The sequence below is a fragment of the Eulemur rufifrons genome, chromosome 6, assembly GCF_041146395.1.
Source record: "Eulemur rufifrons isolate Redbay chromosome 6, OSU_ERuf_1, whole genome shotgun sequence".
Lineage (NCBI taxonomy): Eukaryota > Metazoa > Chordata > Mammalia > Primates > Lemuridae > Eulemur > Eulemur rufifrons.
This window is the reverse complement of record NC_090988.1, coordinates 56,190,934-56,218,392: the sequence shown is the minus strand read 5'-3', so window position 1 is coordinate 56,218,392 and position 27,459 is coordinate 56,190,934. Positions and strand designations below refer to the sequence as shown.

The 27,459-nt window shown below is 34.9% G+C and overlaps 4 protein-coding genes across 4 annotated transcripts; 2 read left to right on the top strand and 2 right to left on the bottom strand.

The window, feature by feature from the left end:
- Positions 1 to 2,861: 2,861 nt before the first annotated feature.
- LOC138384097 (olfactory receptor 52M1-like) lies at positions 2,862 to 3,806 on the top strand. Its single transcript, XM_069469366.1, has one exon. It carries the CDS (start codon positions 2,862 to 2,864, stop codon positions 3,804 to 3,806), a length of 945 nt encoding a protein of 314 aa, XP_069325467.1.
- A 7,753-nt stretch (positions 3,807 to 11,559) lies between these two features.
- On the top strand, positions 11,560 to 12,519 carry LOC138384841 (olfactory receptor 52K2-like). The gene has a single exon (XM_069470505.1). The coding sequence runs from the start codon at positions 11,560 to 11,562 to the stop codon at positions 12,517 to 12,519; it is 960 nt and encodes a 319-aa protein (XP_069326606.1).
- A 12,330-nt stretch (positions 12,520 to 24,849) lies between these two features.
- On the bottom strand, positions 24,850 to 25,208 carry LOC138384096 (prothymosin alpha-like). Its single transcript, XM_069469365.1, has one exon. The coding sequence runs from the start codon at positions 25,206 to 25,208 to the stop codon at positions 24,876 to 24,878; it is 333 nt and encodes a 110-aa protein (XP_069325466.1). The 3' UTR covers positions 24,850 to 24,875.
- Positions 25,209 to 25,769: 561 nt separating this feature from the next.
- Positions 25,770 to 26,714, bottom strand: LOC138384095 (olfactory receptor 52E4-like). Its single transcript, XM_069469364.1, has one exon. It carries the CDS (start codon positions 26,706 to 26,708, stop codon positions 25,770 to 25,772), a length of 939 nt encoding a protein of 312 aa, XP_069325465.1. The 5' UTR covers positions 26,709 to 26,714.
- Positions 26,715 to 27,459: the final 745 nt, after the last annotated feature.

Below are 27,459 nucleotides of genomic sequence, written 5' to 3'. Positions count from 1 at the left end.
TTTTGTGAATCAGTGTGTTTACCTGTGAGTGTGTGCACTTTCCAGTTCTGCTCTTGCAATGTTCTGTATTGCATTTATACATCCAACACATACTTATTGATCATCTAGGAAGAGAAAGTCACCGGTCTAGAGACTGCATATAATCTCATCTAATGTGAATATCTTTGTGCTCTTTGAGTCCCCACTATAGTAGGTAGGTTTTAATTAATTATGTCATGATTCCTCTTTCTTGTGAAACTTTGTTTATGTTCTTTTCCTTTTCCTTTGTTTATGTGAACATAGATAGATAGATAGATGGATAGGGATATCTATATATTTGTATATAATTGTATCTATCTTTATCTATCTCTATTTAAATCTCATGAACCAGTATTATATGTATTCTTGACAGTTTCAGCCAAAGTGCCATTTATTAAAAAACACTTTCTTTGATTCACTAAACTCAATTTTGGTTCCTTATTATTTCTACATCACTTATCCTTCCCTCCCTTCTGGGATAATTTTTTTGCGTAATAAATTATTTGATTAAAGTTGTTTTGTAAAGGCAAAATGAATAAACTATAGTTTCATTGCTCAAGTGTTATTCCATACAGTAAAGCTCACTGTCTAGCAAGCGTGAAAGCCTAGAAAACATTCCCTTAAGTAATGGTATTCGAAGAGCATGAATATCTTGTCATGATTCTATAAAGCCCCTTTAGAGTAACTCTTCTAAAGTTCTTATGAATGTGTACAATAAGTATAAAAATTTGTTTGAGACATAAGAAAATCAGATTCTTTTTGAGGGCTGATGGAATTAGTACTACTCAAGGTCACTGTCTTGATGGGAGATGAGCAACACAGGAAATCAGTAATCTAGAGTTTCCTTACAACTGAAGCATTTATGGTGACTTAGAGCCCTTTGCTTCTTTAACCTCCTACCGCCTGCCTTGTGTTCAACCACCGTATCCTAGGGCTTTTTTGCCATGGAGACTTGACTATCCAGTGGAATTATGAGAAGAAACCTAAAGAAAACTGCCTTAGTAAGTAACTGATATCTCTGACATTATTAAGTCAGTTTACCAATTCAATAAAGTAACTGCCTTGTGTATGTCTTAATGTGAGCTTCTGAATCAACAAATGAAAATGCATGATAAGGATCCATCTGCCTAATGAAACGGTCTAAGTCAGAATAAATGAGGATGGAAGGAACTGAGTGTAGTTAATAAGAAATACATTTTCCTTAAAATTAGGTATTTGTTAGTACAAAAGAACATATAATATGTCCTACTTCAAGGATACATGATACAAATAAATAAATAATAGGAAATTACCACATGCTATTTTATTTTTCAGATTAATTACATATGCAGTGTGCCACATGAAAGCCTGAATATATAGATTATGTTAATCCTATTTTAGAAGCCACACCAAGGACTTCAATATAATGTTCATACAGAAAGGGACAGAGACCATTTGTTTCCATTCTCTAAGTATATTAGAATGTGGGTTGTGGAATCTTCTACCTAAAGCAAGGGTTCTTATAGTAACTCCATGAAATTTCACAGGGCCTCTGCTTGATCTCTTTCATTCATGGAAGTCATTCACAGGAGAGAAATACTAAACATGAGCTCTAAGAAAGAGCACTCCAAAGCCCTGTTTCATCCAACATAAGGTCTGCTTATCACTGATATGAAAGCAACCTGCAGAGAATTACAGGTCATAAATACAAATCCAAGATACCACTGAATGGCATCTCTATGTTCTAGGGAATAATTCTCTATATCTTCCATATTTTGATATCTGAAGTATATGCTCCATAAGCTCTAAATTTCTGATTGTCTTAAATTCAGGATTTCAATATTTGCTGTGTCTCTATTACACTGGAGTAAGCACTTTTGGTAAAACCTGTAGTATGTTTGACCTAAAGCTTTTAGGCAGCTAAGACTAGGAGAGCATAAAGGGAAAAAATCAAAGAAAATACCATGTAATAAATGATATTACGGAGAGCTTATTATGAGGTATAGATGAAAAATATAATCAGTCATGGAATTGTTACCTACAAAAGATTTGCTACTGATTTAATTGATTCCAAAATAGATGTTTTTCAGAAAGTCCTGATAAAAGGAAATGTAGGAGAAAAGTTTTCAATGTTCTCCAGATAATTGTTAATGTAACTGGTATCTCTCTACAATGGGCAGACGAAACAGTAAAGGCATGAAGGAGCTGACAGGGATAAATTGACCTTACCTCCTACAACTTTCTTCTTTGCTTACTAAGTTTTAGAATCATTGGCCTTCTTGTCTGTTCCTGTTTGTTCCTTTTATGAGGCAATTTTTCTTGATATTTTCACTAACAGAATATATAATATCCCAGACTCTGAATAATGTAAGCTTCCTCATTCAATTCTCACCAACTAATCTAAAGCCCACACCCACCAGTCACTATTTATCACATTATGGTGTCTTACTTTTTCTTGTCTTTTACTTGCGTGATCTTTCCATTTCTTTATTCCCAGTTCCTAGAACATGTTTTGCTGTAGAGTAACTGCTCAGTAAATATTTGTTGAATGAAGTAAAAACATGACTATAGATGGAATCTCTGACTGAAAATCAATGGACAAAGTGACTTATAAGTCCCTGTGATACCATGAAAAGATATAAGAATTATCTTTTGGTATTTCTAAGTACAGTAATTTAGTAAGTTGTAAACAATTTCCTTATTGTGTTCCTAGAGAAATTAAATACTCCAGATTCTTTTTAACAACGGGCAACTAAAGGTCCTTCTAAAACAAATCACCATACTTTTTGGCACCTGGTTGTGATCATATTGTCACAGCAACTTTATTTACAGAAGAACTAACAGAACCCAAAGGGAACAAAAAAATGCCTCCTCTCAACACTTCTCGCCCCTCCCCCGTCACCTTCTTGCTGCTGGGCATCCCAGGACTAGAGCACCTGCACACCTGGATTGGGATCCCCTTCTGCTCCATGTACGTGGTGGCCGTGGTGGGGAACGTGACCATCCTGGCCGTGGTGAGGGCAGAGCGAAGCCTCCACGAGCCTATGTTCCTGTTTCTGTGCATGCTCTCGGTCACCGACCTGGTCCTCTCCACATCTACACTGCCCCGCATGCTCTGCCTCTTCTGGCTCGGAGCCCGTGACATCGCCTTTGACGCTTGCCTGGCCCAAATGTTCTTCATCCACAGCTTTACTGCCATGGAGTCGGGTTTCTTCCTGGCCATGGCCATTGACCGCTATGTGGCCATCTGTGACCCACTGCACCATAGCACCATTCTCACCCGTAGTCGCATCATCATAATAGGTATCATTGTGGTGTGCCGGGGGGTAGCCTTCTTCTGTCCCCACCCCATCCTTCTCAAGCAGCTGCCCTACTGTAGAACACGAATCATTGCCCACACCTACTGTGAGTTCATGGCTGTGGTGAAGCTGGCATGTATGGACGCAGGGGCCACCAAGAGTTACAGCCTCAGTATGGCTTCTATCATTGGTTCATGTGATGCTGTCCTCATTGCTGTATCCTACGCCTTCATCCTGCGCTCTGTATTCCGCCTGCCCTCCCGAGAAGCTAGCTTTAAGGCTCTGGGCACATGTGGCTCTCATGTCTGTGTCATTCTTGTTTTCTATTCCACGGCTGGCTTTTCCATTTTCACTCACCGTTTTGGAAAAAACGTGCCAGCACATGTTCACATTTTTATTGCAAATATGTACCTTTTGGTTCCCCCTTTTCTCAACCCTATCGTGTATGGAGTAAGGACCAAGAAAATACGGGAGAACGTTCTTAGAATATTAAGGGTGAAAGTTGCTTGATTTTAGTTGGATCAATACAAGAGATGATTCAAGAATAAATCTGAATTCAAGAAATGATGAAAATAACTGGCTGTTCTCACTCACATAACCTGAAGTGCATTCATCATCTGCAAGTTCTGTTATTTACCAGTGGACTGTAAATTCCAAAATTTCTAACTCAAAAAGTTGTTTCAGCTTTCTCATTTAGTAAATATTGGAGAAGAGATCATCAGTCTTCCTCTAAACATGTGTCTTTTGGAGGATAATTACAGCTAGAGAGTGAACAGTCTAGGAAAGCGGGAAAGGATAAGTAGGCACTATAGGAAAAAACAAAAAGAAGAGTCTCTAGATAACAAATGCTGAATAGCATATACCTATCAGTTTCAAACCATTTTTATCCATGTATGTGGCTGTGATTTCATACAAGTGAGGAATATCATGCTGTTTCTCTAATGGGATCAAATTGAGGGCCTATTATTTGTCTAGATAAAGGAGTACACTAATAATACATAAATTTTAAAATTTAGTGTTAAGAAGAAGTGAACCCCCTAAAAACAAAGAAAGAAACATGAAATCTCTAATTTTGGTGTCATGGCTGCTCTGTTTTCTAGATAAATTTTGATAAAAATGGAGTGTACTTTATAAAATAAGCCAATATTTTGGAGTCTATTGACTGCCAAAATTGACAGCATGAATTTCAATTTCATATTTAGTAGTCAAAATAACCAAGTTACCAGGCTATTATGTGCATTACATCTATTTCATTGATTAGGTGAAGTACCACGGACTTCTTCTAAGGAAAGTTAATTTTCACTAGTTTTGCAGCCCATATTTTTATTATAGTCTAAGATCTATGGGATTTTTATATTTTTGATCTCTAAAAATTGTTTTTGGCATACTTGTGCTCTGAAACTTTTCACCACTCCTTGTTTATCAGCCTTAGGATTTCACATATTTAGTCAAACAAAGACCAACATTTCTGGAGTCACCAATACTCAGTTCATAATTCAAATACTGTTACAGTTTAAAGTTTTCTATTTTGGTTAGGTTGACATATTTGTCATCCTTTCTTTGACTAGGGAACTCTGGATCACAAGTAATTTAAAGGCTATATTAATGAGATTTATTTAGAAATATTAGGTTTGAGAGTCATGTAGAATATTAAATAGCTTGTAGGAGAAAAGTCTCAGCTAAGGTGAATATCCAAGTGTCTTCAACGTGTAGGTAAAAATGAGGTCTATTATGAGTGAACTCACTAAAAGTGCAATTGCGCAATAAAAAAAAAGAATACAGAGAAGCTGAAAAGTGCTGAAATGTGTGCAGCCATGCCCCATCCATCTTTTTGAAGTGTCTCAGTTTTAAATATTTTGTATCAAGGATTGAGACTATGGTGACTCTAAGACATTGTTTGGAAGTTCAGAATGCTATGTTCCTGGTCAACATTTTTGCCTAAACAGCCTTCTCAATTCTGACATAGCTTTCCTTTCCCACTGCATCTGCCCATTTAATTGCAGATCATGGTGCTTCAAATATATGAGTTTTCATTACAAAGAAAAAAACCATTTCTCCTAAAAAAAGAATAAAATCAGAATGCACCAGAAGCATGAAAAGATATTTATGGTTTTTCTTCTTTGTTTGTCTGTTTTGTTTTATCAGAAAAACCTTGACCAGATTAGAGATGATATTTCACCTTTTGACACCTCTTTTATTTAAAGGTTGATTAAAAGCTTATTTAAAGGTTTTATTTAATTTTTTTTAAATCTAAGTGAGTGTTTATAGTAATAATAAATCAGTTTCAACTTTCAAAGCACAGTTACGTATTTTTATAGAGCAGTTTTTTTTTTAAACCACAGAAAGCTCTGCCTATGTTTCAGGTAACTGTACATCTGCATTACATTTGTCAAGACAGTCTCAGTTTCCTCTTCTTGTCCCATTATAGTTACTAATAGTTAACCCTTTCAACGTTTTTTGCATAAATTGTAAATGTGTTACCACTGTCAGAAGGACATCAATGACTCAAGTTATGTTTTTAACCATTTTAGACCACTGCATTTGTATATGTAAATTTGTAAGTTTGTATGTATGTATGTACTCATTTTTTTGATATGTAATACAGTTAGTAAGTTTGGATAAATGTATGACGTGTGTAGTCCATGACCAAATTACCATATAGAACTTTCCCCATTACCCCCAGAAAGTCTCCTCCATTTCCTCTCTTGAAAGTGCACTGGTAGGTCAATGTATATTTTATGCAATAAGAGTTGTTATTTTGTTTCACTATCTTACTCCCAATTTTTGCTTATTAATTTACAGTTTTGATTTAAAATAATACAGTCTTTTATTTATACCTATTTTGTCTCATTGCTCTAGTACTCTGCAAAATGCTAGATGTATGTTTAACCCTAAATTAGTTAATCTTTCTTCCTCCACCCTTTCTGCTTCACTTTCTCACCCCCTTCCCCTCTACTTTTACTTCTTATCCTCCTTTTTAATAATCTTATTCTGATTCTCATCTTCTCATTCTTCAGTTTTATATATTCACTGATGAACAATATTCCTTAATTAGAAGGCTCACATTTTGTTTCCTTTAATTAAACATGTCTCTTTCTGATAGATGCTTAAACTGAGCACATAGCTTTCTGATAGATGCCTAAACTGAACACATATTCTTATATTTTGTAGAATTTAAAGTCTGTGATATTTTTCTGGGTAGTCTTAATAGCTTATTGGTTAAGGGTTTAGGCTTTGGAGTTAGACTGCCTGAGTTCAGGTCCAATATTCTTCCCTGGATAGCTATATTTAAGTTTAATTCATCTTTGCCTGAGTTTCCTGATATATCAAAACAAGTGATAATAGAATCTGCCTCATGAGGTTGTGTGAGTATTAAATGAGATATGTAAATTCCAATGACACAAAGGAAACACTCCATAAATATTATTTTATTTTTCCCAGTGATTATGATTTTCTATCTTTCACTTGTCTAAAGTGTTTAAAGAGAATACACCTATTATATTCTATTTAGTGTCTTCACAACTGTGTTATATTTGTATTTTTTGATGTTTATAAAATGAATATATTTGATTCCATTCTCTTAGTCACATATTTGCTAAATCTGGCAACACCTCAAAACATTTTTTTTTTCTTTTCCTATGGAGTATTTTGCTTACTGTCATGTACTCAAGATACTATTAAAGCTTTCGGAAGAATAAAACAACTTTATGGAAGTTCAACAAAACAGTGATAAGGAACATTTTCATTTTTTTGTTGACATGGTCATTTATTAATTTATTTAAATGCCTTTTAATTTGAATTAGATTGATTTGGACTAATTTTCATAACTCTCTCTTATTCTTTCTTTATTATTGAGTAATTCTATCTTTTCCTTAGAAGAAATTTGCATGAAGATACCATAGAATTCTTTGATACATTAGAACTCTTTGATGCCAGATGTACCTGGTAAACATTGAAACTATCACTGATCTTACGTGACCTCAGGGATCCTGTGGATTTCTCTGAGTGTTTAGGACTTCCAACTTCCTTGTTTTGTCATGTGAACTGAGTAAGCAGATGGGATCAAATTGGAATGCCATGGACTAAACTGTAAAGACAACAAGCTATTTTATGCTTCACTCCACTTATATACTGTCACATATGCTTTTCTTTCTTCCTCAAATACCTTTTACTGCTATACATCATCGCCATGCCCTTTCCATTCCTATCTATCTTTTATGGTACAGATCAGTGTCAACCAAAGGAATCCTTCCCAGATGTTTTTCTTTGTTAAGATATATTTATATGTTAATAATAAAGAAAAATATAAGTATAAAATCATTTCTTATGTTGTCAGCATTAGATGGAAAATAACTAAAGGACATTTCACTGGTGGTTTTTATTTTTTTAATTATGGTAAAACATGTATAAACATAAAATCTATCACTATAACTATTTTAAGTGTACAGTTCAGTGGTATTAAGCCCATTCACATTGCAACCGTCACCACCATTCATCTCCAGTACTTTTTTGCGTTCCCCAATAGAAACTCCATATTCAACAAACATTAAGTCCCCATTCTGCCTGCCCCTCATTCCCTGACAACTACCATTCTAGTTACTATTTCTATGAATTTGACAACTCTAGGTACCTTATATAAGTGGAATCATTCAATATTTGTCGTTTAGTGACTGGCTCACTTCACTTAACATATTGTCTTCAAGGTTCATCCATGTTGTTTGTAGCATGTGTCAGAATTTCCATCTTTTTAACGTTGAATATTCCATTGTATGTATGTATGACATTTTGCTCATCCATTCATCTGTTGATGGACATGTGGGTTGTTTCCACTTTGCTTATTGTGAATAATGGTGTCAGGAACATGGGTATCCAAGTATCCATTCAAGTCCCTAGTTTTGCTTTATTTGGGTATATGCCCAGAAACAGAATTGCTCAACCACACGGTAATTGCATGTTTAATTATTTGAGGAACTGCCATGCGCTTTTTCCACAGCAGCTTTGTCACTTTACATTCTCACAAGCCATGCTCAACAATTCCAATTTGTTCACACGTATACCAGAACTTGTTATTTTCTTACTTTTTTCTGTAATAATCATCCTCATGGCTATGGAGTGGTATCTCATTTTTAGTTTTCAGTGTACATGTATTTTGCCTTCCTGCTTAAGTTTATTCCTATTTTATTCTTTTTGATACTAGTGTAAATAGAATTGTTATTTTACTTTGCTTTTGCAGATTGGTCATGTTAGTACACAAAGATACAACTGATTTGTTATTTTGATTTTGTTTATTAGCTCTATCAGGTTGTTTTGGTTTGGTATTTGTTTTCTTTCTTTTTTTCATGTGTAGCTGTGAAATCTTTATGATTTTCTACTTATAAGATCATGTAATTGTGAACAGAGATAATTTTACTTCTTTCTTTCTAACTTGAATGTCTTTTATTTCCTTTTCTTGCCTAATAGCTCTGGCTAGGACTTTCAGTAACATGTTTAGAAGTGGTAAAACCAGACATTTTGCCTTATTTCTGATCTTAGTGGAAAAGCTTTCAATATTTTATCATGGAGTATGACATGAGCTCTGGGTGTTTCATATATGGCTTCTATTATCTTGAGGCTGCTGGCAGCTTTTGATTGTTCCCTTTGTAATCTTTCAGATGAGATAACTATGAGGGCAATACTTTGTCCTTCTTTTTACTAAAAATCCCAATTACTAAAATCTCTAGCCCTAAAATTATTATAAAAGGAATCTAAAACAATCACCAAAATCTCTAGCTCTATAATTACTATTATATGAAAGCAATCTATGTAAGTCAGAGTCTGACCACATAACAGAAAGCACTTGAATATATTGTACAGAGCATCCTTAATGCAAGCAACTATTTACACAAATTATAGAATTGCTGAAGATTCAAATATTTGACAATGAAGACTCCCAGAAATTAGAAACAACTGGAATCCACACTGACTCTAGGCCAGTGAAACAGAGAGAGAGGCCCAGCATTATAATTATACTCAGTGGAAATTAAGAACATGGCAGTCCCCTCTGGCAGGATCTCATGCTATGGAATAAATGCAGTGAAAAAGTGAGAAGTAGGAAGAAATGTCATTCCCTTCATCTTCCCTAACATTTTTCTGCCAGTATCCCCATTTAACAAACCCAGCAGAAAGGAAAATGATCTGTTATCCTGGGAAGCATAGCCTGAAAAGTCCAGCCTTCCTGAAATACAAGGCAGAAAAGGAGGATGAGAAGGATCACATCTGTAGGAAAACAAATCTAATCTTTACATAACATCCCAACCAAAACACAATTAGTGATATCCCTATACATAGGGATAGTGCATACACTATACTTAATCAAGAAAGTGAAGTTCAGGGGGATTTAGAAATAGGAAAATGGCCAAGAAGTTTTCTGAAGGTTTAAAGCTTTAATTGTCTTCGTTTTTTGTTTGTTTATTTGTTTGTTTTGGAACTAAGTCTAGTTCACGTAAGCTGCTTAAGAATATCTGGAGGTATATGAAGATGTTAATATGATCATCCTGAATTATTAATAAACTTGTCCCTCCATGATGTCATCCACTTCTTCCATCTCTGATTACATATAGTTTAAAGAAGCATTTAGTTTACAACATTTGCATGTGCTTAAGCCCAACAAGTATAATAAATCAAGCATCTTAAGAGTCCTGGAGTCAAGGACCTTCTTTTGGTTTCTAAGCTCAGAGGTCAGGTGATAAAGATATCACAAGACTGAGTCCCTTAAAGAGACCAAATTGTACCTGGAGAGACTGTATGAAGTTGATAAAACCGCTCACAATTAGCATTCTCATGAGAGAATATATATATATATATATATATATATAAAAATGTTCCTTGCAGGGATCTGGTTCCCCAGGATAAGAAGTATTAGGGTAACTGTTATAGCCAGAATTTATCTGAGTCTTTGGCTGGGAAGTGAGAACATCTAGTTACAGAGGTAAGAGAACCAGGTTATAAGCAATAGAGGGATGGTTGAGCTGGGAAGGGAGGATTCAGTGCTTCCATGAGAAGAGAATGTTGGAGCTTAGGATGGAAGTTATTCGTCCAATAATAAGTAGGGAATAATCAGACCTTGTGGTTGTCTGAAAGATCATTCAACCTCTTGACTACAAAAAGTAATACAGAAAAAGGAGACTAACTCAATATTCAAGCTGAGACTTACCCATTGTTCACAACTTTTAATAAACTAGTCATAGGATTTAGTCAGAAAATGTATTGGTCAAAACCCTAATTTTCTTATTACACATAGTTTTATTCAGATTAAAGGACATTATATAGGCTCATCATGTGCTGATTGCTGATATTCAAACCAAAATAATGATTTATTTTTATTGTATATATTTAAGGTATACAACATGATGTATTGATATGCCTACCTTGAGAGAGAGAGAGAGATATACACACGCACGTACATATGTACACACACAGTGAAATAAATATTATAGTCAAGCAAATTAGCATACCCATTATCTTATATAGTTAACTTTCTGTTTTGTTTGTTTTTTAAGATTATCTAAAAATCTAGTCTCTTGGTCAATTACTAGTTTATGGTACAATACTATTAACTCAAAATATTGATTTACTAATTTAAAATTTACTATTTTTCCAAAATAATTGTTCACATTTTTCAAGGCACCATTTTGGACAACCTTGTAACTGTGAACCAAGAGTTTGTTATAAAAGTTTTCTTGGAAAACAAAAAAACTAATGTCAAATGTATTGTGTGATTTTGAGGAAATACTATACATATTCTGAAAGAGTATGATTGATTATTTATAAAAGAATACAAATATCAACTAACCTGAATACTCATGTTTTCTAGACTTAGCTATTTTCTCTATAAAATTGTCCTTTATAAATGGATAATTTCTTACCATTTAGTTTGGCTAATTTTATGAAGATAAGGGTCTTTCCTTTAACTCAATGACTTCCCTTCCAATTGAACAATGCTTCCTAACAAAATGCACAAATATATATTTTACACACACACATGCACACACACAGAATACTTTTTTACTAATTTTTCTTACCCCAAAATACAGAGTCCCATGTATTTGACGCATTGAAAGAAGGCACTACTGAGGAAATTATTCAACAGTTAATTGTATTTTATTCGATATCAACATCTCTCCCAGTTCATAATAATAATAAGAAAAAAAGTTGGTATTCACATACTTACAATCTTTGTAATTTTGAATTTCAACAGGATCACGGAATATCCATTGCTTACATAATGTTAGCTTTCAACAGGACCAATCTTCAACCTATCATGTTCCTACTACTTGGCATTCCAGGTTTGGAGGCTGCCCACGTGTGGATCTCCATCCCTTTCTGCCTGGTCTACCTGTTGTCACTGATGGGAAATGTTGCCCTTTTGTTAATTGTCAAGACAGACCCCAAACTACATGAACCTATGTATCTCTTTCTATGTATGCTCTCTGTGGCTGATTTGATGCTTACTTCTTCTACACTTCCTAAGATACTCAGCCTCTTCTGGTTCAACAACAGAGAGATCTACTTTGAAGCCTGCCTCACTCAAATGTATCTGATCCATTCTCTGTCTACCATGGAATCTGGATTTATCTTGGCCATGGCTTTTGACCGCTATGTGGCCATTTGTCACCCACTGAGACATTCCACTATCCTAACACCTACAGTAATTGCAAGCTTGGGTTTGGCCATTGTCTTCAGAGGAGCTGTGCTCCTCAGTCCACATCCCTTCCTCCTGAAGTGGCTTTCCTATTGCAGAACCAATGTCATCTCCCATACCTACTGTGAGTTTATGGCCCTGATAAAACTGGTTTGCACTGAGACCAAGATTCGTAGAGCTTATAGCCTACTTGTGGCATTCCTGACAGGGGGGTTGGACTTCATACTGATCATCTGTTCATATGTTCTTATTCTTCTAACTGTCTTCAATCTCCCATCTAAAGCTGCCCGTCACAAGACCTTAAACACCTGTGTCTCCCATGTATGGGTCATCTTGGTATTTTATACACCGGCCTTTTTCTCCTTTCTCACCCATAGGTTTGGCCACCAAATTGCTCCACATATCCACATTTTTATAGCAAATATATATCTTCTTATCCCACCCATGATGAATCCTATTATTTATGGTGTTAAAACCAAAAGGATCAGGGAGAGATTCTTTAAATTCTTAACAATCAAATGTTTTTGTCTTTACAAGAATTAGTGATTCCTCAGTTCATTAACAAAGATAAGGGTTTACAGGGAGCATTAAAAATGACTCAGCCTTACCATAAAAAAAAAAACTTTTCAGCTAAAGTTCTGATTCATATAGAACTGTTAAAGCTGTTTAAGTATTTTGACTTCAGTGAGCAGTAATGAACATAGAAGATATATAGGAAGCAGAAAATAGAGAAAACTTTCAATCATTATTCATCTTTCTAAACCTAGATTTTAGTATAGACTTTGGAACTTATTAAGCCATAACTAAATTTATATTAAAATAATTTTACTTTTGATGAAGTCCAATTTAATTTTTCTTTTATGGATAACTTTTTTTGTGTCATATCTCATAAATTTATTGCATAAACTTGGGCCATGAAAATTTTCCCCTACAAAATCTTCTGAAATTTTTTTCTTAGGTAATACAGGAGGTTTTGGTTAAGATTCTTCTATAAGAATAATAACCTATAATTCATGATTATGAATTTGATTCTTAAGAAAGATAGTGTACATTAATAATTGTGAACATACTTGAATCTAATTTTCCTTTTTTAAATAAAATATTCTAATGTCTACTTTACTTTCCTGAATTAAATATATGTTTTTAAAAAGAAAAATAATAGCTAAATAAAAATATGAAATAAAAATATAAACATATATACTTGTACATGACAAATCAGAATACATAATAATCAGGTCATTGTACAATTATTACACAATAACTGAATGCTGTATGTTCTGAATATTAATACATAAAAACTGAATGTAAACTTAGGAATGTCAATTAATCCTAGTTTGTTTTACTGGTTCCTTAAACGCCATGAGAAAATTATTATTGCTGTTGGTAACAGAATTTTCCAATATGTTGAATAAGTTTTTGTAATGGTCTTAATGCAATAACATGTAATATTTCCTAGGCATAAATGATAATTACACTTCTAGAATATCTGGTACATGTTTGCATGTTAAAAACATGTAAAGGCAATTTCTGATTATATCTAAACAAAGTAAAACTCTATATTAAGAACAGTAACTGCAAAGCAGAGTAAAATTCTGCATACAGGACATTATGAATTTTTTTTAACCATATAATGTCTAGTTGGATATTTGAAAGTCCTCTAAAACACTAGAATATTTAGGGAAGGGGAAATGGAAGGGTGGAAGAAAATTTTAATGCATTGCAGAGGTTTATCTCTGATTTCTGTTCACTGAGTCTAGTAGTGCCTCCCAAATATTGTGACAATGACAATAATAAAAATGACCCAAAAATGTCCAAAATGCCTTCTAAAGATCAGCATTAGAGACCACTCATGTTAATTATCATGTGATCTCAGTATCTAACTCATGTTAAGCACACCATAAATGTTGGCTACTCTCATTATTTTTATTATTTTTGAAAAATAGAATATGTTAACTGCATACAGTAAGAGAATGCCAAAATGAGATACAACTTAGTTATGCTGATAATTATTAGGCTTGAAATGAAAGAAAACCAGGATATTTTACCACAAATTATACTTCTTTGAGATATTTTGATAAGATTATTCAAAATGGGGGCTACAAACCGCAATGATAGCTTTGCAAAGCTGTCTTTTATGAAGCATATTTGCATTTTTAAAGAAAAATCTACATTTATGAAACAAACAGTCAGGCTGTCTCTGAGCCCCTCTCCCTTCTTATCCTGATTATTAGGATTAATGGAAAAGATTAACTCTGGAAAAATAGACTAAAATTCCTAATATTTTTAAAGGTCTGACAGAAAAACTTTTACCACAGGCCACCATCTATTCTTTCCAAGAGTTGCCACCTGTGAGGTTTCCTCTGAATAACAAGGCACCTTTGCTTGCCAGTCATGCCTTCCCTCCTTTCTCCCTCCCACAACCTGTCTGGCCATGCTTCAAGCCCCTGTTCAGTATATATCTGAAAATCTTAGATATTCTTCCACTGGAAAGGAACTGGGACCAAGACTGAGGCTTCACTTATTATATTGTCTTTGTTTTCCTTTATTTTAAAGAGAATGAAGATTTTGTAACTAATGTAGAGGTTTTATAAAATTCAATGTTGTCACAAATAGAAAATGATTTGCCTTGAGATTAATATATAACTTAGGAATTATTAGTTTGAAAAAATATAAAAAGAAGGAAAAGGACAGAAAAAGGAAAATATGGTGGTCAGCTGAAAATCTGCATACAGATTTCCCATTAAATAATAATATTTTTCTTCACAGTAACTATTTTAGAATTAGGGTAATTTTGAGGAGAAATGCAGAATCTGTTGTGTTACTTAATATGATATATTAAGCAATATGATATATCATTTCTAACCTCTTCACAATGACTGTATTTTTTCTAATTGTGCAAATAAAATATTTGTTTGAAAAATCTGAACACTGGAAATGTAAAATGAAGAAAGTAAAAATAACTTATAAATCCATTATACTGACAGAAAACACAATGATCTTCCTTTCATGAAACTATGTGTTTTGGATATATATGAATTATATATTAATAATTTCACATATATGTGAGCAGGCTCTATTTACTGTTTATTTTTTCATGAAGCATTTACATAGTGTTTAGCTTTCTCCATAACTTACATATTCTCAAAAGCCTCTCTCCAGTTAGCCAATGTGACCAACTTCTCTATCTTTTCATACCATTTACCATTCTTTTACTTTGTAGTTGAAAGAAAATATTAGGATCAAAAGAGCTAAGAGTCTTTAAAATTTACTTAAAATTCAACATATATTTTAAACAAGATTATGTATTATTTATTGTCTACTTACTCAAATTTTACTTTATGACTATGAATAAATTGTGAATAACTCCATTATCAATATCTAATATAATTGCCACAAAATATTCAATTAAAATGCTTATTTATCTGTTCATTCATTCATTTATTATAACACATTTTATTTTTAGTTCAGTTTTATGTCCACATCAAAACTGCGGAGAAAGTACAGAATTTTCCCATATGCTCCTTGACCTTACATACACGCAGCCCTCCCCATCCCCTATACACACTATCGACATCCCATACCAAGGTAGTACATTTGTTATAATCAATGAACCTTCACTGGCATGTCATTATCCTCAGAGTCCACAGTTTGCATTATGGTCCATTCTTGATGTTGAAAATTCTGTGGGTTTTGCTAAATGCATAATGGCATGTATCTACCATTATATTATCATATAGAATAGTTTCATTGCCCTAAAAATCTTCTGTGCTACTTCTGTTCATCCCTCCTGCCTCCCACGCCTCTGGAATTGACTGATATTTTTTGTTGTCTCCAAGTTTTGCCTTTTCCAGAGTGGCATATAGTTGGAATCATACAGTGCATAGACTTTTCAAATTTCAAACTTCTACCTGAAGTCGTCCTTGCCGAAGGCTTTATCTGATCTTCCTGCCCCTCTAACATTCTGTACAGTTATATCTTGGGAAACATGCTGTGGCTTTGGGGCACCTGAACCAGAAAACCCTATTTTTAATGGTCCCTAATACCACTAGAGTAAATATTTACATGGTACAATACTTCTTAGCTTAGTACATAGCAGTCTGTTACTTTCAAAATTGTCCTTGTTTCAGTAATAAATCACGTGGCCAGTCAAGCTATGGAATAATATGTCATCAGATCCAGTTTGTCTTGGACAGAAAACCTCATGCTCATAAGCTTCAGCCATCAGACTCTGCAAATCCACCCTGAGAGATAAAGAGATTAATGTCTTCTGATAGCCTCATGTCCTATTTGAAGACTTTGGAAGCTTAGGCTTATTTGTTCTTTGGTTAGAGTGTGAGAAGGTTTATCAAATACTAACAGCTCTGATGGTTCAGCCGAATTATGTGACAAGGAAAGCTAACTTCTATATATCCTACTGCCTATGTGAAGTGTCATTCAGATCACTTCCATCTTCTCCTCAAAATCATATTTTGGCTTCCCATTTATTTAAAATAAAATCTAAAATCCTAAATTACTCTATGAAGATCTCTAAATAAAAACATTTCTGACATAAAAATCTCTTCACTACTCTTATTTAAGAGGTTCCAGCCTGACAAAAATTCTTTTAGTCCCTTGACCCTGTCAAGTTTATTCCCATCTCAATACGTTTTCATTTCCTCTTCTTTTTTTTTGTGCACCCTTTTTATAAAATATCTTCACATCATTTCTTCATACACTTCTCATGATTTAGGTCTTAATCAATGGTCACCTTTTCTTAAGGGCTTTCTTTGATCAACCAACTTAAGGCAATCACTTCAAATATTCATTAAAAGGTTATTCAATTAAATTACTCTATAGCATATTATTTGAAATGTTAATTATCTGAATCTGAACCTTGAGGAGAGGGATGGTGTTTGTCTTTTCCAAAGCTGTTTCCAAAGTATTTAGCATAAAATCTGATACATAATAGACATTTAATAAATATTTACTGAATATGAAAAGTTATAATCACACACATACACATATATGTATGTATACATCTCTTATTATGTTGGAATATATTATATCAACATGCTTTTTAAAGGTGTAGGAATTTTTATGAATGTATGAAAAATAACTTCTATGTATCCTACTATATATGTTTGTGTGTATATGTACATATATAAATGTATGTACATATGTGTATACATATAGGAATGTACATATATGCATGCATATATAAGAATGTTATATATACATGTTATATGTATATGTAGAGAGATTTGAGAGGGAGAAAAGTTGGGAGAGAGGGAGGGAAAGTGTGTGTTATAGTACAAATAAATATATTTTGGTGTTTAGAAATTGATAGCTATACATTCTGTTTATTGTTTTATTGAGGGGCATATGTGTGTTCATGTGTGCATATATACAATATTCTTATCATGCTATTAAGTCTAACAGTATCATTGACTTTATATCTGTGTTGCCCTCTCATCTAAGTCCCTTACCTGACTATATCCTTAAATGTAACTAAATTACTGTGATGGTCAGAGGCAGAAAACTTTGGGAAATAAATTTTTTTAAACAGTTTAAAGTTCCTTTCATCTCCCTCAAAGAATATTTCTTTACCAACTGAAACATATGATGGAAAAAAAAATGAGTTTTCCCTTAGGAATCACTTATACTTCCCATAAGATGAAGAAACCGCTGTCATATAGTTCCAGCCCCTGAGACTGTCCCAAGTTGGGCTATAAAACCTCCAATGAGGTTTCCATGCAGCGGATGATTCAAATGTCTGAGTCCCTGGCTTTGATTCAGTATGATACTATTAATCTGGAGGGACAGGCAACTCATCTATGTGTGCTCAGTCCTGAAAAGTGAGAAAAGCAATCATAAGAGGAAGAGCTTCCTATAGCTGAGGAGCAAATATTCAGAATTACTGTAGATTCCTAAGATTCAACTATTCTGGAAATAGACTGAGAGCATGCAGCAGAGGCAGGCAGTCTGGTCCCTCTAAAGAGAAGTTACAGATTTCTCTCAATTGCCTCATTATTAACAGGTAAATCCTTTTAGCCCTACCACATAGAAGAAGCCACTTGTAAGATCTGTATGCTCTTGAGGTTTTCTTTAGTCATCCTTCAGAATGTGTAGTCTGTCAGTATACTGGTGCTAACATTGGAAAAGAAAGTATGTACAGGTATATATGCTAGACATAAAAATAATTTATCAAGAAATCACAATAATGGCCACTACTTTCCCAATTAGCATATTAGCATCCATTTAGATGTTCGACTAGAAGGAGTTTAGGATTATTTTATGGATCTGCTATAAGCCATGTTATTGAGTCTATAAATAATAACATGCATCCTTATTGCTTGTGAGTACTCATAAAAGGTAGTCATGATAAGAGCTGTGAAACTTTTGATGCACTTTTGCTTTATTTTGATTGCATATTGCAGTAGAAAAAAGGTGGAGTCTGGGACTAAAACGAGGATTTGTTTTCTACCTCTGGCATATGATGATTGTGTATGTTTGGATGAATATTTAGCCTATGTATAATTTTATTTTTGTAAATTAAGAATATTAAAGGTCACTTCAACATAATGTATACAAAACAGCAGTTAGACATGTAATAACCCTTAGCATTTTTTGGTACATATTATAACACAAAAAAGTAGTAACTGTTACTATTTTCAAAACTTGATGATTGATTAATTGATTTATTGACTGATCTACAGCTTACCAGTCTTTCTTTTCTAAAGTATCCTATCATCTCAATAAAAGTAAGATAAAACAAAAAACATTTATGGTTACTCATATACACACACAAACATACACACAGATATATATATAAAAGAGTGTGTGTGTGTGTGTGTGTGTGTGTGTAGACTATATATATTTTCCCAGGGATATTAGAAAATTCAGGAAGCATATTTATTTTGGGGCATCTTAAGTGTCAATGGCTTTGTTGGTATCCTGGAAATATTACACATTTAAGTGATTAGACTCTCTTCTTTTTATGGCCAAAAGAGAGGCATTCAGCATGGAGGCAAATTTCAAAAATGTATTGTCATTCACGTAGGCTGTAATTATGAAAAGCTTATTGTTCTCACAGATATCTATTTTGGTTGCCTCATACTTAAAGTCTCCAAGACCATAATTAATTTGTAGGGGTAGGCCGGGCCCGGTGGCTCACGCCTGTAATCTTAGCACTCTGGGAGACTGAGGCGGCAGATTGTTTGAGCTCAGGAGTTCGAGACCAGCCTGAGCAAGAGCAAGACCCCGTCTCTACTAAAAATAGAAAGAAATTATATGGACAGCTAAAATATATATAGAAAAATTAGCCGGGCATGGTGGCACATGCCTGTAGTCCCAGCTACTTGGGAGGCTGAGGCAGAAGGATTGCTTGAGTCCAGGAGTTTGAGGTTGCTGTGAGCTAAGCTGATGCCACAGCATTCTAGCCCGGGCACCAGAGTGAGACTCTGTCTCAAAAAAAAAAAAAAAAAATTTGTAGGGATATATCTTCTTACGGAAAATGTTGTAGATTTTCCCCTTTGTCTTGTTTGTTAGGATATGAAGAACCTATGTTACTTATCGAGACTTTTGCTCAGCCTAGCTATACAAGTAGAATGAGAACACCTAATATCAGGCAGAATACTATGGAGGTTCTGAGTCCCAGGCAGGGTCATAAGCAGAGAATATTGTTTCTACTCCACCACACCACTACTTAACAAGATTAATAGCTGACAATAAGGGATGTAACACTTCTAATTTCCAAAAACCTCACAAAGGGAGACTTAAAATATAGATAAACTTTTCTGGTTGTATTTTTATACTGAGTAATTCTATTGCAGATTTAGCAGAGTGCATGCACATAGCACTGCTACAAGGACAAAGGTGGAAAATGTTGGCAAGAGTATGTTTCATGTAGCCAGTATCGCCAAGCATAACTCTAACGTCACCACATTCACCAATCCCAGTACCTTCATCCTGATGGGCATACCTGGTTTAGAAGACTTTCACATTTGGATATCTATTCCTTTCTGCTCAATGTATGTTGTTGCTCTCATGGGAAACATAGTCATCCTTTTCATCATCAAAACTGAAACTATTCTCCATGAACCCATGTATTATTTTCTTTCCATGTTGGCCATCACAGACCTCATCTTGTCAACCTCTACTCTTCCTAAGATGTTGGGTGTCTTCTGGTTCAATTATCATGAGATCAACTTTCATGCCTGCCTCACTCAGATGTTTTTCATCCATGCTTTCTCTGGGGTGGAGTCAGGGCTTCTTGTGGCCATGGCACTGGACCGGTATGTGGCAATTTGCAATCCTCTGAGACATTCATCCATTCTTACAAATTCTGCAGTGGCTCAGGTTGGTATCGTGGCCCTTCTACGTGGGTTATTGCTAATGACACCACATCCCTTCTTGGTAAGAAGGTGGCCATATTGCCAGACCAATGTGGTCCCACACACATACTGTGAGCATATGGCTGTGGTGAAATTGGCTTGTGCAGACATTTCCATCAATAGTCTATATAGTTTGGCAGTTATTATATTAATTGTTGGGACTGATGTGACATGCATCTCTCTGTCCTATGTGCAGATTCTCCGTACTGTATTCGGTATCCCTTCTAAAGATGCTAGATTGAAGACGCTTAGCACCTGTGGGTCCCACGTTTGTGTCATCCTCACCTTCCACATCCCTGCTCTTTTCTCCTTCCTCACCCACCGCTTTAGCAAGCATATACCACGCCACACCCACATCCTTCTGGCCAACATGTATTTGTTGGTACCCCCTATGCTGAACCCTATCATCTATGGAGTAAGAACCAAACAGATCCGAGAATGTGTTCTACAGTTATTCAAAATTAAAATCAGCTAATAATTTTGGGGCTTTCTTTTCTGCTCATTCCTACCCTCCTATCATTGTTTGATATAAATTTCTTGGATTCTATTAATAGCATCAGCAAGACCAGGAATTAGAATCTCAATTCTTCCACTTACTACTACTGTAAGTGGAAGTTTATGTACAATTTACCTAACCTATCTTAGCATCTGTAAAACAGATACAATAATACCTATCCCATAAGTTAATGATTATAAAGTGTTTAACACTTACATTCTAGCATACTTAAGCATTCAATAAAGGTGAGATTATTTCAGTATCATTCCTTCTGTATGCATGTGTTCACTTGGTATTTTATGCAATCCATTTATTGGCATATCTTATAAGATTAACCAAATAGAAAGGTCTTTCTGAGTGTGTGGCTTTTCGGAGGGAGTAATTTTAACATAAATGATTCAGATGATAATTAATCAGAGTTTGGTTAACTTGTACTATCACCATAACCATAAGGAAAGCTAGTGAGAAGTAGGAAGAAGAGAAACAAGTGGCAAGTCATATGGCTTTCACCTGACAACTTAGGAGGAGGGTGCAACTTAGGGACTCCTTTGAGCATGAATATGGACTCTCAAGGGATTCATTCACACTGCTGGTGCAAGCACTGAGTATCTTTCAAACTTGTGAAAATTTAAATATTCAGAATTTGTCATTCTTGAAGTATGTGAGTTAATAAAGTATATAAATGATACTGATAACATTAATGCTTGCATTTATCTATCCATGTGATATATATTTAGTGAGCATCTATTATGTACTACAGACATATCTGGGCTTAAAAGGCATATCAGGAAAAAAAATAAGCAAATTGATTTCCCTTAGTGCACTTTAAACTAATAAAGAGGGATGGTAAGTAATAGTAGGTAATGTAAATTTATTATTCCATAGCTTTTTTTAGTATTAGTTAATGCTATGAATTTCACTGTAATCAATTTTTTAGCTGAAGCTTCCACAATTTTTTGATTGCTGATTTTCTCTCTACTTATTCTATTGGGTACTAAAAGAGGAATCTTGAAACCTCAAAATATAACTGTGTATTTGGCCATATTTCCTTTCAATTTATCAATTTTCTTTCATGTAATTTGAACGTTTGCAATTAAGTAAATATGTCTTTGATATGGTTATATATTTTTGGAGAAATTATGTCATCATTGTATGTGTTTATTTTTGGCAATATTTCTTATTTTGAATTCTACTTTGTCTTATATTAATATAGCCATTTCAGTTTTGTTTTAAATACTTTTTACAGGCCATATATTTTCAATCTTCTCAATTTATTTGTATATTTATATTTAAAGTAGGTACTTTAGACAACATAGATATTAGATTTTGCTTTTTTTTAATTTGAAATTTTTTATTTTCATATCCTTTTTGTGCCATATTTTTATTTTTTTATTTCAGAATATTATGGGGGTACAAACATTTTGGTTACATATAATGCCTTTGCCTTGCCCAAGCCAGGGCTACAAGTTTGCCCTTCCCCCATACACTGCGCACCACATCCATTAGTTGTGAGTTTACCCACCCCCACCACCTCCCTCCCACCTGACTGGCACCCAGTAAATATTAATGTGAGCACCTTAGTGTTGATCAGTTTGTACCAACTTGATGGTGAGTACATGTGGTGCTTATTTTTCCATTCTCCATACCTCAGTTTGAAGAACAGACTGAAGCTCTATCAAGCATAATATGAGGTGCTAGTTCACCACTGTTTTTTGTAGTTGAGTAGTATTCCATGGTATATATATACCACATTTTATTAATCCACTAATGTATTGATGGGCACTTGGGTTGTTTTCACATCTTTGCAATTGTGAATTGTGCTGCCATAAACATTTGAGTGCAGATGTCTTTATTATAGAATGTCTTTTTTTTTCCTTTGGGTAGATGTCTAGTAGTGGGATTGCTTTATCAAATGGTATTTCTATTTTTAGCTCTTTGAGATATCTCCAAATTAGTTCCAGAGGGGTTTTACTAATGTACAGTCCCACCAGCAGTGTAAGAGTGTTCTTATCTCTCCACATCCATGCCAGCATTTGTTGTTTTGGGACCTTTTGATAAAGACCATTCTCACTGGAGTTAAGTGATATCGCATTGTGGTTTTGATTTGCATTTCTCTAATGATTAGAGACGTTGAGCACTTTTTTATATGTTTGCTGGCCATTATTCTGTCTTCTTTTGAAAAGTTTCAGTTCATGTCCTTTGCCCACTTAGATTAATAAAACCAAAAGTTGGTTTTTTGAAAAGATAAACAAAATTGACAGCCCTCTTGCTAGATTGACAAAAACTAGAAAGGAAAGGACTGTAATAAGCTCAATTAGAAATGAAAAAGCAGAGATCACTACAGACATCACAGAGATACAAACATTATCTTTGAATACTATAAAATCTATATGCCCCAAAACTACAAAACGTGGAGGAAATGGACAAATACTTAGAAACACACAACCTCCCTAGGCTCAATCAGGAAGAAATGGAATTCCTGAACAGACCAGTATCAAGCACAGAAATTAAAGCAGCAATTAAAAATATTCCAACAAAAAAAAAGTCACAGATCAGAGGGGTTCACACCTGAATTTTACCAAACTTACAAAGAAGAACTCATAGCTATACCGCAGAAGTTATTCCACAACATTGAGAAAGATGGTGTCCTCCCCAACTCATTCTATGAAGCTAATATCACCTAGATTTTGCTTTTTTATTCAGTTTCACTATCTCTGTTTTAAATTGGTGTGTTCACATCATTTACATTTAATGTAATTAGTGATATGGTTCAATTTAGGTCTGTCATTTTATTTTTCAGAAGTTTCATCTGTTTGTTGTTGCTTTTCTTTTGCTTCATTTCCTACCTTACAGTCTACTTTTTTATTGATGATAATTTATTTACTGACTTACTTTTAAATCGCCAGATAGGCACAGAAAGACAAATATCACAATATCTCACTTATATGTGGAATCTAAAAATGTTGATCTCATAAAAATAGAGAATACTATAATGTTTACAGAGGGTGGGGAGGTTGGGGGTAGGTATTGGGGAGATGTTGGTCAAATGATACAAAATTACTGTTAGGAAGAATAAATTCAAGGGATATATTGTACAGCATGGTGACTGTAGTTAATCATGATGTATTGTATTCTTGAAAAATGCTAAGAGAGTGGATGTTAAATGTTTACACTGCAAAAACTGATAATTATGTGGAGTAAAATTGTGTTTATTATGCACAAAATGATATTTTGAAGTATATATGTGTTGTGTAATGACTAAATCTAGCTAATTAACATATGTACTGCCTACTTTTGGATTTGAATAATTTTATTTTATTTTTTATTTTTATTGCTTTGCTAGAACAACTCAGCCAAATAAAATTCATTGTTTCACACATACATCAAACAGGCCAATAAATAAATAAATAAAATAAACACTACCTTCATAGACAAAAAAAGGAAAAAAAAGAAACCTTTTATCTTTGGCCTTTTTAACCATCTCATACAAACCAACTACTTCATAGTACATGTAGCTAAGTCCATACAAAAAAAGAATACTGGAATGCTTGGAATAAGATTGTTTTTGTGTGGTTTTTGGGTTTTTTTACAAGTTTTTTTTTTTTTCTCTTTTGAGATTATAATGAACATGGTCACACCACAAGTCAAGTCAGAAGTAGGACAGAGAACATCCAAAGGCTGGTTTGGTTGTCCAAAGATCATTAAAAACGACTGACCCTAACGCTATGCACAAGAACATAAAATGTTAATAAAAATACAAACAAATTTCCTTTGTAAAGTACTTTTAAGAAAAAAAGCAGGGCTTTGGAAGTTTTGGTTCTTTTTTCCTCCCCTGTTGCAAATTCTTGTGGTTTTGGTTGGGTGGTGTAGAGCAGTGTCACCTGCAGGTGGCACTGCTCGCGAGGGGGCAAAGGGGCCTCTGCACTGGAGGTGAACAGTTTAGATTCTGAGATGGGAAGTGGAGGGTGAATAGGTCACAGGTCACAGTGGCCATTTTTTTTTTTTAAGTTTAACTTTTCCTTTTTTGCTGTCTAGTCATCCTCATCAGTCTTCTGCCTCTTGGTATCAACATCATCGTCCTCATCATCTTCAGCTGCCCACTTGCCCATGGTGCCTTCAGCTTCCTTATCTTCATCTCCATCCTCTTCCTCATCATCAGCTTCTTCCTCCTCCTCCACTTCCTCCCCACCTTCTTCCTCTTCTTCATCTACCTCCTTGCCAGCCTCCTGCTCCCCATTTTCCTCATGAGCTTTTCCATTAGCAGGGGCAACTCTTCCATTCTCTGCCTCCTCCACAACCTCCTTCTTCTGCTTCAAGTCCTTCGTGGTGATCTCGCAGCTGGTGTCCAACACTACATGTGACATATAGGGGTACACCAGTGATCCGATGCAGGGGATGGAAAAGAAAGGAGAGTTGGGGGCTCTGGCAATAAAGCTGCCAGAATCCGCAGTGACAGAGGTAGCTGCCGCAACAGGAAGCCAGACCCAGGAACAATGCAAAGATGGCTTTTCTCAGCAGCCAGTCTTGAACAGTTTTAACATTGAGTTTTTATTTATTTATTGGATTTTGGTTGTGTATCTATAATTTATTTTATTTATTTAGTTAGTTAGTTAGTTAGCTAGTTAGTTAAGGGACTGCTCTAAAGCATGAATTCTTAACCTAAGTACCATTACCAGTTTTCATCAGATAATACATTGCTGCAAAGTTTCTTTGTTCACCCTCAGTTAAGAAAAACACTTTAATCTATTGAAAGTCAAAGTGAAAATTACATAAAGGAACCACTGAGCATGTGTTTAGGAGACCCTAATAACGGCTGAAGAGATGTCTGAGTGTCCCTTTACATAGTGTCGATTTTGAGCAGCCTACATGCTGTACAAGTTGAAGGATAGACTGAAGTAATTTATCAACTTCTAAATACATTTGAATCACTGTTTCTTTACAAATATTCTCACAACTTGGTCCCGAATTTGTTTTGTCCTGACCCCATAAATGACTGGATTTAAACAAGGAGGGACCACAACATACAAATTGGCCAGGAGGATGTGAATGTAGCGAGGAACATTTCTACCAAACCGGTGAGTCATGAAGGAGAAAAATGCTGGTGTGTAGAAGGCTAAGATAACACAAACATGTGAGCCACATGTGCTCAGTGCTTTGAGCCTGGCATCCCTGGAAGGAAGGTGAAAAACAGCTTGTAGGATCTGAACATAAGAGAGGGCGATGAGGATTAAGTCAAAGATCAGAGCAGCAATGGTAAATAACCCATAGATGATGTTGACCCTTATGCTAGTACAGGCAAGACGAGCGATTCCCATGTGTTCACAGTAGGTATGAGGAATAATGTAGTGTCCACAAAAAGGCAATCGTTTGAGAAGAGGGCAGAAGGGGATGACAAGAAGGACTGGCCTCCCCACTACAACAGAGCCCATGATGGCTACCACTTTGTTGGTGAGGATAGTGGTATATCTCAGGGGGTAACAGATGGCAACAAAGCGGTCAATTGCCATGGCCAGGAGTACAACAGATTCCATACCAGTGTAGGTGTGGATAAAGAACATTTGGACCAGGCAGCCTTCAAAGCTTATCTCCCTGAGGTTGAGCCAGAAGATTGCCAGCATCTTGGGGATGGTAGAAGTGGAAAGTCCTAGATCAATAAAAGAGAGAAGAGCAAGAAAATAGAACATGGGTTGATGAAGACTCTGCTCAGTCTTGATCACGTAGAGGATTGTGAAATTCCCCACAAGGGCTATCAGATAAACAATAAAGAAAGGGAAGGCAATCCAGATATGGAAAGCTTCCAGGCCTGGGACACCCAGCAGAAGGAATACAGAGGGATATGAGGATGTGTTATTGACAGAGGACATCCTGCTGAGAACTCTTGGGAGATATTCTACTGTTTTCTTCAGTATTTCTGGGGAGACACAAAGGAATATATGGTGGTTGGGTATCACTATATATAATAGCATGCTAAGTAAAATTTAAGAACATAATAGAAGGGGATTAGGGGACAATCACCTTTATCAGAGACATTCAAATTACTGACTATCCTATTTAATATAAAATTGGGTTTGTGGAAGTTAGAAAGAGTCTTTTCTGGTGATAGTATGATGTAGTGACCCATGATCATCTTTAGCTCATACATTTGTCAGATGCTCATCTGTATATACTAGTATCAACTGAAACCCCTCACAGTAACCAGAACTTCCCCGAACACATACACACACAAGATCCAGTAAGCAGAACTTTTGTAACATATTTAAGTTACCTTGGTTACCAAGTTGAGCAGATAGTTAAGAGAAAAATCCTCCAAAATGTTATAAAAAAAAGGGTGAGGAAACAAAATGAGATGAAATTATGATGATCAAGAAGATATCCACTTATAAGGCCCATCTATCTTTCATAATCTCTGCTCACTAGGTGTTACTTTTCTCCTTTTTTGCTTTAGTAAAACTGCATTTATACCTTTTAATAAGACTGTATTTATGCTTTGGTTGATGATCATTATTAATATTTTTCTACTCAGTTGAAAAAGTTATGATTTACCACATAAATGATGCATAAAACATATGATCATTCTAGTAGAGGTAGAAAAAATATTTAATTAAATTTAGAATG